The 10,501-nt window shown below is 50.0% G+C and overlaps 1 protein-coding gene across 1 annotated transcript; it reads right to left on the bottom strand.

The window, feature by feature from the left end:
• Positions 1-228: 228 nt before the first annotated feature.
• On the bottom strand, positions 229-1,299 carry NEUROD1 (neuronal differentiation 1). The gene has a single exon (XM_005905941.3). It carries the CDS (start codon positions 1,297-1,299, stop codon positions 229-231), a length of 1,071 nt encoding a protein of 356 aa, XP_005906003.1.
• Positions 1,300-10,501: the final 9,202 nt, after the last annotated feature.

Here is a 10,501-nt window from a genome sequence, read left to right on the forward strand (position 1 = left end):
TTTTTTTAAAATAGAAGAGCTATAGAAAATAATACATAAAGTGAACAGGAACTTTGATCCCCTGTTTCTACCAAAGGCAGTAACGACAATAAATACATATATCACTTGAAGCTTGGAGTATTTGCACTTTGCAGCAGTAATACTCAAAGGGCTGCCTTTTGTAAACACGACAGTCACTGTTTAAGCACAGTGGGTTCGTTTCCCAGGGACGGTGAAACTGACGTGCCTCTAATCGTGAAAGATGGCATTGAGCTGGGCACTCATGACTCGCTCATGATGTGAATGGCTATCGAAGGACATAATATTGTCTATAGGGATCTCACAGCGAGGGGCAGAGGCGCCCGAGAAGACTGATCCGTGGCTTTGGGCCCCTGCCAGGGTCGCTGCAGGATAGTGCATGGTAAAGGCATAATTTTTCTCAAACTCGGCGGACGGTTCGTGTTTGAAAGAGAAGTTGCCATTGATGCTGAGCGGCGGGCTGAGGGGTCCGTCAAAGGAAGGGCTGGTGCAATCAGTCAGAGGGCTCTCAAAGAAAGGTTCCAGCGCTGCGCTGTAGGCGTGAGGCGGCGGCTTGACGTGGAAGACATGGGAGCTGTCCATGGTGCCGTAGGGCGGGCTGGGCAGCCCCGGAGACTGGTAGGAATAGGGGTGCACAGGGAACGAAGCGCTGGCGGTCGGCAGGTGAGCAGGCATGTCTTGGTTCTGCTCAGGCAGAAAAGTTCGAGGATTGAGCTGCAGGCAGCCAGCAACCAGGTTGGTGGTGGGCTGGGATAAACCCTTGCAGAGCGTCTGTACAAAGGAGACCAGGTCAGGGCTTTTCCCTGAACGCAAGATTTCTGACAGAGCCCAGATGTAGTTTTTGGCCAAGCGCAGTGTCTCGATTTTGGACAGCTTCTGCGTCTTAGAGTAGCAGGGCACCACCTTGCGCAGGTTGTCCAGCGCTGCGTTCAGCCCGTGCATGCGGTTCCGCTCCCGGGCGTTGGCTTTCATGCGTCTCAGCTTAAAACGCTCGAGGCGCGCCTTCGTCATCTTCTTCTTTTTGGGGCCGCGTCTCTTAGGCTTTTGATCGTCGTCCTCCTCTTCCTCTTCTTCCTCCTCTTCCAGGTCCTCATCTTCCTCCTCCTCCTCTCCCCCGTTCCTCAGTGAGTCCTCTTCCGCGTTCATGGCTTCGAGGTCATCCTCCTTTTTGTCTGTCTCGTGCTCCTCGTCCTGAGAACTAAGACACTCATCTGTCCAGCTTGGAGGACCCTGGGGCTGAGGCTCTCCCATCAGCCCACTCTCGCTGTAGGATTTGGTCATGGTTAGGTTTCCTACATTCAACAGGGGAGAGGGGAAAACAGAAAAGGAGAAAAACGCTACATTCAAAAACTACAAAGGCCTTCAGCTCTCACTAGTCCTAGAGAAATGCATATGAAAAGAACTACCAGCGGATTACAAAATGAATGCCCCCGAGGAAAAGTTTAAATGCAGTTTTATAATGGCCTGTGTGTGCCCGGCTGGCACGTAGGAGACAGGACCGGGCTGCGTTCGAATAGGAGCTAGAATAAGTGTCATAAGTATACTTCTGGTGTATGTTTCCTTGTGATTAAGTGTGTTTATAGTGATTATCCGGTAGGATAATGTGTGTGAAAATAAGTGTGAATTTCGGCGACTTCATGTTTATTTGCATGAGTTCAAAGTCAAAACTCCACAAAAAAAGACGAGTTTGAAAATTACAATTATGTTCCATCTCGGTTCTGGCCTCCCCGCACTCGGCGATTAAAGTTGAAGATCCCTTACGTAATTTACTAACGCTGGCAGTGATTTTTAAGAAGATTATACGGAGTGGAGATTGAAAAGCAAATGCATGGTGGAGAAAAAGTATTTTCCACAAAATTATTTCACCATCAACGAAACATCTGGTAACAAAAGTGGGCGGGGGGTTTCCATCCCACCCTTGCCTTTCTTTTCTTACCTCCCATCCCGCTGACCCTCTGCTGAATTTCCACCTTGTATAAAAGCGCTTGCTACCGGGCCAGAACCCGGGGCGCGGCGCAGAGGGCTCCTCCGCGCGCCGGGGATCAGGTGCGAAAGGCTCCTCTCTAATAAACAGCCCATTGAAAGGGCCGCCCGCTCTTTATTGGGGCTTTTCAAAGTTCGCCTCAAACCTCCCTTTAAAAGATTGAGTAATTATAATGGTCAGCGAATGGCAATGGCGAAGTTGCTGCTTCTTATAAGGAAAATAAAAAGCCTTTAGTTAGACAACTGAATTTCTGGCTCCTGCAGTGGGTGCTGGGGACTTGGCCGACTCTGGGACAGTAACAGGTAGCAGGAGTGGGTCCCTCTCTCTTTCTCCACATTTTATCCCCTCTCAACTAAAGTACCTCTCAACTCGGTTTATTTTCTAGGGTGTGTATATTCAAAGTATCAATACCCCTTTCATTCAATGAAAAAATAATTTGCTATTCCCAACGTGCATAAAATACATGTCTACAAAATAAATCTTGGTAACGTGGGCTTTTTTTTTCGCCCTTATTGATAGAAGTGAAATACTGAAGTAGTTATCTGCTTTCAGAACTTTGGAATCACCACTAGGAAATAATCATAGAGCTATAGGACATTATATTTTTAAAAAATCCAAAGACGCTCCTATACTTTTTCCCCTCCAAAAAACAAACAACAACAACAAAAAAAGTAAAACATTTTTAAAAATGATTAGGCCTGCAGCGGGTATTTGAGTGATGCGACTCAAACTGTGTGCGTATTCGCCTTGCAATTATGAAAAGGAATGCCTGTCTCAACGCATAAACGCGCTTACAGACGCACACATACAGAATATGTAGGTACATCTTCAATTGCTTTTATTCCTAATAAAAATTAAAGGATTTAATTACCTGCAGTTGTTAGTAAGTCCTGAGCAGTGATGGTCTCATAACCCTGGGGCCTCTGGGCGCCGTGCCTTCTGCGTGGGGCGAATTCCTCGTGTCCCGGCAGCGCGGGCGCTCAGGTTATATAGCCGAGTTGGTGATGCTGAGCGCGGGCGGGGCCAGGAGCCTAGCGGGCGAGCAGGTTCCAGCGGCCCGCGCCTGCGCACGCGCCGGGGTTCCGCGCTCCCTTCCCTTCCGCCCTCCTCCTCCCGCCCCCGCCCCTTCAGCTTTGCTCCTCTCCCACCCGCATCCGACTCCAGCTCCCCTCTCCTCTACCCCTACCCCCGCCCCATCTCCTTCCTCCCCGGCATGCGCCATATGGTCCTCCCAGTCCAGCCAAGAGCCGGGGACCACGTGACCTGCCCATTTGTATGCCGCGGAGCGCTCCATTCCGGCCCCTTTGTGGCCAGAAGAAAGTGGCCCATCTGTCGCCAGTTAGAGACTCCGCGGACCTGTTTTTACCCGCAGGAGAGATTAACCCTTTCAGGCGGCAGAAGGGAGAAGGGGCGCGCGGTGGGGGGAGAGACGGGGGGAAGGAGTTGGAGAGAAGAGAGCGCGAAAGCGAACACCGACTGGCTTTAGATCAGAGTGAGTGGCCCGCGTTGGGGCGGTAAGTAGGGCAAAGGTGAAAGAAGCAGAAGCCGAGACTCCTTTGGACTCCTCGCCCAGGCACTGGCTTCCTGGGCACTCCCTGCCCTCTCTAAGGTGTCAATCTCTTGATTTCTCCTTCTTAGTAGACGCTTTGTTCGTTGGCACCAAAGGGTGGCTTCTCCCAGTCTCCACCAGCCCCTTAAGCAACATATATTCTGTATTAAAACAGCTTTATCTGTAAACGCAGCTGTGAGACTAGTCCCTAGCCTCCTTAACTGGGTCGCCCACGCCCAACCTCAACAGTAGAGAAAATTTGGTACTGGTCACTCTACTTCAGCATCCGTGCAACCCGGCCCTCGTGGCCCTCATCTGCCCTTGTCCCTGGAGACTCCTCACTCTGTCCGTATACCCCTCTTGCCCGTAGTCCTTGTCCTCAGATCGCGCTAGTCCTTGGCTTCAGTGGCCTCCGGAGCTCTCTTGCATGAAAGCTAGAGGACTTCTCTGACGCTAAGATTCTGCCGTTTAACCAAGGTCATTGGATGGATGTAAAGTGTGCCCTCGCCCTGGCTCCCTGCCGCAGCTGCCTTGTCCCCCTTGGTCCCCACTTTCAAGCTTGCAAATAGGAACTTGGTTGAGACAAGCCTTCTCAAAGGGAGGATGCAAAGGGCCTATTCTAAAGGTGGTCCTTTTCACTCCTCTTCCTAGAAAGGGCATTAGTACAACTCTAGGAAGGGCTGATGGCTACTTTTCCAGACCTTAAAGACTGATGTGACCCTCTACCTTGCAGGTCAAGCAAAAACCAGAGCTTCCTAATTCTAAAGGAGCCATATTTGTGTTAAAATGGTGATTCTTTATTCACCTGTTTCCACCAAGGCATGTTTCAGAATTAAGTTGGCTGTATCTCTTCCCTGTCCACTCTTTCTCCACCAGACTTTCCTCTAATCCTCCATTAACTAACCCCTTATCCCCTCCCAGACCCGTGTCCCCTTACAATGAATGCTGTGAACTTGAATTGCTTATTTAAAGGCAATTGCTCTAAAAGCCCCTTGAGTTTGCAAACAGTGTCAGGCTGAGCCGCTGGGGTTGGGTGCATCTGGGGACAAAAGAAGGGATGTGGTGGGGAGGGGCAGAGGGTCCTAACATTATCGCTGGTGTCTAGAAGTCTGCATGCAACCTGAAAGAGGAATAAAGGGATGGGAGATCCCCTTGCCCAAAGCGTAGCATGACCCATGCTGAGCTTCCAGGGCAAAACTGTACAGAGTTTTGGCTTTTGCCTTTACTCATAAGTGTACCAGGATCGCAGAAGAGGACAGAAGAATTCACCCAGGAGCCTAGTCTTGGTATTTACCCTGTACAGTCTTTATCTTAAGTGATGGGTTAAAACCTGAGGGCCATCTGAGTAACAGCCTGCGGGGGCCGGTCCCCAACTTGGAGGTCCCAGGACACGCGCGGGTGACCAAGTGTTGCCATTCTCCCAGCAGTTGCCCCGACAGCCTAGCCCACCGTGCCCGCGGGGATGTGCCCTGGCCCTCATTTCTCAGTCTTAGGAGAGCTTCAGAGGGGGTGCTGGGGGCGAGAGGGAAGAGGGCTTCAGCTACCCCGAAGGCCTGCGGATGGCCTAGGGGGTCCCCCACTCAGAAGGCAACTTCCTCAGTTTGGGACACCCGGTGGAGTACAGGAGATTCTTGGTAGGGCCAGATGTTCCTGGGCAGGCAAGAAAGGGAAATGTGGGTATGTCGCCAGCCGAGAGACTCCGGTGCGGGAATTAACTAAACTCCTTCCCTCCTTCTGCTCTTGATAGATTCACCCTTAATCCCGCTCTCAGTGAGCCTCTGGGCGCCCTGGCCGACCCGCCTGGGCGCGGGGAACGTCTACCCACGGTGCGCCTCGCGGTGGAGATTGCCCACCCCCCTTACCCCCACTCCGTCCCTCTACCCGCTCACCCCGACCCCCACCCCCGCCCCGGGAGACTGCAGGCCAGTTGTCAGATCTGGAAGGGAAGAGGCCTGGATTGAGTTGCCTTTTGTTGGGAGGGGAAGGGGTTGGGGGTCGGGGGGAAGAAATTGGGGCCAGAGGACAGTGGCAGCCGCAACGCTCAGGGAGGATTGACTGCCGGCATGGCTGGCTTAGTACCGTGGAATAGTCGCGGTCCCGTCCTGCCTCCGTATTTTCTTCTCCCTCTTTTGAACTTTCTTTCGACGGTTGCACACTGTCCCTCTCCCAAGTCTCTAAATCCTCTCCTTGTCCCTCTGTCCCCACAGCCCGTTAGCCGTAGACCTTCCAGCTCCCGTCCCCACTGGGCGCTGCAGGCCGCCGAGCGGCACGCGAACCGCACGCGCGGGCAACAAAAGCCGCTTTCATGACTCACTGCCCTCGAGCAATGCCCCGAATCTGTCGCCCCCCACCCCCAGCCCCGGGCCCTCGCTTGGAGCGCGCGGCGCGGCCCGGGCGGTCCCGGCCGTTACAGCGGCTGCCAGAGCGCCGGCGGGAAGGGAGCGCGAGGCGGCGAGGGGAGTGTGGCCTGGGCGGGGAGGCTGGGGTGGGGGGAGGCGTGTGGCACCGCGTGTGGAGGTGTGGGGGGAGGAGACGGGGGGATGGAGGCGGGAGGCCGGGACTTAGGGGCTGGGAAGCGTGTAGCTGGCGGGCGAAGGGGGTGGTGCGGCGCATTCACAGGGCTAAGATAAAGAGCTGGGGCCGGGCTGGCGTCCCCGGCGGTGACCTGTTTCTCGGGGAAACAGATGCTCGCTCTAGCAAAGGGAGGTCTGCGTTCAATGCAAGTATTACGTACGACCCGGGCGGCCCCACCGACCTCCAGCGGCGCCCGCGCCCTCTCCCACCCCTCCCAGGAGAGGGGTGTGCCGGCCTGGGCACGTTCAAGGCGCGGGAGGAGGTGAGCGGCGAGCGAGACCGTAGGGTGCAGGGTCCGCTGGAAGACCGAGAGCTGCAGGTCCTCATAGGCCGCGTGGCTCAGAAGCCCTTGGGAGGCCTTGGGGGTTCTGCCCAGATCGCGGGCTCAGCGCGGGGTTTGCGCCTTCGCCCCCAGGGAGGCCACGGTGCGCCCAGATCCTGGCCAGAGGCTGGAGCTGCCCGGGCTCGACAGGCGGGCGGCGGGGGAGAGCCGGGAGCAAAAGAGTAGCTATTAAAATGCCTTGCCGTCGCCCCGAGCGCAAAACCCGTCCTCCCCAAATCTCCTGGGCTTGCGGCATAATCTTAATTAAGATAATTGATTCATATTGCACCTGCGAGAACGGGGGGGAAAATTGATTCCAACCCCCAACCCCACAAATCGCTTAGAGCTATTGGATGGAGCTCGACGCGGCTGTGATTTGGGGAGTGATTTAGCACCAGACTTCCCCAACTCGGTCCGCCTGGGCTCTTTTATTTATTATTTACGAGCTCCTAATCCCTCCAGGGCATGGGCAGCTCCCCTCATGGCGCCTACAGACCCCAAGGGACTTCATCTTCGATTCCCAGGCAAGAGTGAGGGGCTTTCCTTAAACCATCCATCCAACACCCGTATCACCAACGCAAAATCAACTCAGCTCCAAGTAATGGCTGGAGCGGGTTACTGACACAATTGCCCAAGGCCTTGTGTGTCAGATGGGCTATGTGTGTGCCTATGGGAGTGTGCTTAAGTGTACAGTGTATGTGACTGAGTGTACAAAAGAATATGTGTGAATGTGCATATGAGCCTATGTGATCGTTAATATCTGTGTAATTTGTCAGTGTGAATGTGTAAGTTATGTGAGGGGGTGAGTGTGCACGAGTGTGTGTTCGTGGGTTCTCCTGCTCTCAGGTGAGGACTATAAACAGAGGGGACTCACACCTGTTTCAGCTGGATTGAGAAAGAGCATGCTGTCTAAAGGGGACCTCAACGGGGTGGATAACCCACAAACGGCGGGTTGTTTGCCAACCTTTGCCTTAACAAAGAGCAACAGGCCAACTCAAATCCCCGGTAGTTGGTGTTGCTGCTTGAGTGGACAGCAGAGACACACCGATGGCACTTGAGCTTCTCTTGAACAATGCTGCTGCAGGGGTTCAAGTTCCCCAAACCAGGACAAGCCTGGCAAGCCTGGTTTAGAGCCCCAGATAGCTTGTAGGAAAAGTGGCTTCCTCAGGGTATCAGCACCGTGGACAATTCCTACTTATGAAACTCCCAGTATTAAGGTTCAGCAAAACGACTCCCCTTCCAGTGGCTTTCGCTTTTTCCTGTTGGCTTTCTTTCACAAAACCACTGACTCCCACATCCTGAAATTTTAATCAGAGAGCCCTCTTAATCTGAATTTAATTAGCAACCTCCTTTTCAGGATGTTTCCAGGAAAACTAGATATCCAGGTTTAGGGGAGAGGGAAGTTTAAATTATAATTTGAACTAGTGAGTCTGAAACAAAGAAACTGTACATTGAATAACTTTCAGAAAGATAGTCATTGTTCTAATATTTGCGCTTATCTGGCACATCGCATCTAAACCAAAATGAATTCATTTTTTGCCCACAGAAACAAAAAAATGTAAAAATGATTTTACTTTTGTTTTATTGAGTATACATTTTATTGGTAATAGAAATCTCTCTCCATCCCCATCATCATATCAATTGTCCAGTTATTTCATACTATAAACATTTCTATTAAATTAGTGGGGAAATAAACCAAAGCTAAATGGAATATTTGCTCAGATTTGGTGAGCCACACAATTATCTAAATCATACCAGACTTAGAATATTGCACGAATACACCACGTCCAAAATAACTGGAACAAGTCCTGTAGGAAAGAGCAAGCACCTTTTGTAATTCAAATACCTTAGAAATGTATACCATACACCTCTCCCAATTATGGATGTAATTTTCAAATGTTATGAGCAACCAGAATCCTTATTAAATATTATTCAGACTTTGTTGAAATGGAAAATATAACTATTTTTAATTCAAGAATTTAGCCCTAGAGGCTCATCTTTTTAAAATAACATGTTTTTCCTCTTTAACAAATACATTTTCACATAAATTAAATATTGATAATTTGACCTTTTATGTCTTTAACTAATCAAAGGGGGAAAATTCCAAATGTAGATCTCAGAGTTTGGCCCTGGTGGGTCTTTCCGCTTGAGTAGGCACTGAGATTAAAGGAGTTGAACTTCCTCTTTCACTGCTCTCTCCTTGCACTAATTGCTTATGCAAAAAATGCAGATTTGTATTAATTAGTAACTCCACTGATTAGTTCTGTGGTATTTTCACATAATAAATCATGCTGCAGACATGAATTTTGGCACATCACCCAGTAGAGGCTCAGGCTGCAATACAGATTTCATATTAAAATAAAATCTCTAACTAAACCTACCTTTCTGATGCAGGTACCATGAGCAGCCACCTGCTGGGAGCACCTGCCATGGGAAATTACTTTCACTCAGTGACAAGCCACTTTTGGAGCCCAAATAGGACAATCTGATTATGAGGTTAGGTTCTCATAACAAATAAACAAGTAAATAAACACACAAATGCACGCCTAAATGACACAAATGTGCCTAGTGTGAAAGTTACTCAGTCACGTCCAACTCTTTGAGACTCCATGGACTACACAGGCCGTGGGATTCTCCAGGCCAGAATACTGGAGTGGGTAGCTGTTCCCTTCTCCAGGGCATCTTCCCAACCCAGGGATCGAACCCAGGTCTGCACATGGCAGGCGGATTCTTTACTATCTTAGCCACCAGAGAAGCCTAGACATTTTGCAGACAATGATGTTATAATAAAGAATCTTCTTGTAATGGGACCAGATTTTTAAAACAACTTCTCAGGTTATGAATACACACTTCAGTCTATTTTCCTCTTGTGAGGTCTTTTCTCCTTTGTGAGATGGTCTGTTAGCTTGAGATTCTTTCATCACTCATCCTCTGACTCATCTCCCTAGGCAAGCAAGCTTGTTCAGGAAGTAAAAGAGGGACAGAAAAGCATCTGAGGGAGAGGTGTGAATGCCAAGAGCCATCTCAAAGGAAACTGGCCACCCCTGCGATCCCAGCATATGGTGAGAAGCTATGAGGTCAGATACCCACAGCTGTCTGATATGAGACAAACTCTCCACTCTCCATGGGTAACTATATGAGCCTCTACACAACTTTTCCTTGAAAACTGTTTAATTTGATGAGGCAGGTTACAGTCAATATTGCCAAGATTATAAATTAGACCCAGGTGTCTTCTGTGTTCCCCACCAACCCTTTATACTTCCTTGTTTTCTAGCCATTGGTGACACCTTTCCAAGTCCCTGCAGGTGTTCTCAGCATGTTTATGCTCTTTCCTGGTCCATGCCTACTGTTGATAAATATCCATGAGTTCATGCTTCTTAAGAATTTAGAGAAACGCTTAATCTGATGCCCTACTAGGAGTGCTTGCAAAGTCACAGGGCACAAATAAACAGGAATGAGTGCTTAATGTTCACATTCAGAGATGAGTAAAGTCTGAGGGAGGTGTATTTTGGATGGAGACTGGGGCAACATGCTCTGCTGCAGTTGTGCTATGCAATAACAGTCTGCCTACCTTCCTGACGTGTCCTGAGGCAAAGGTAAATGTGGCTGGGGGTGAGAAGGGTATGGCCTCTAGGGAGGCTGTCTCTAACCATTGTCTACTGAATCTTTCAGGTGCTTTGTTGGTGAGAGGGAAATGGCTGCATTTTGTGGTCTTTTTATCTGTTTATCTTGGATGTGAATAATTTCTTTAAGGAACTAAATTGAAAAAGGTCAAGAGAACAGATATAATTTAAAGCAGCCCTCTATTAAGTCAAATATGCCTTCTTCTCCTTTGAATTCACTCTTGAATCCCACTTCATCTGGCTTGATACGGACAAGATTTATCACATCTGATGGGAAAGCCAACCTATACTTGTCACGTTGGTCCACAGTGCTGTGGTGTAGGCTATGTGGAGAGCCAGAGCTAAGCATAAGCAAAGGCTGTAGAGTTGCTTTAAAGTAGCTTTTCTCCTCATTCCCTTCATTTCAGAATCTGCCTGTTTCACTGAGTAAA

The sequence above is a fragment of the Bos mutus genome, chromosome 2 (assembly GCF_027580195.1).
Source record: "Bos mutus isolate GX-2022 chromosome 2, NWIPB_WYAK_1.1, whole genome shotgun sequence".
Taxonomy (NCBI): Eukaryota; Metazoa; Chordata; class Mammalia; order Artiodactyla; family Bovidae; genus Bos; species Bos mutus.

Coding starts and splice junctions, on each gene's coding strand:
- NEUROD1 (XM_005905941.3), bottom strand. CDS start 1,299: ATGACCAAATCCTACAGCGAGAGTGGGCTGATGGGAGAGCCTCAGCCC.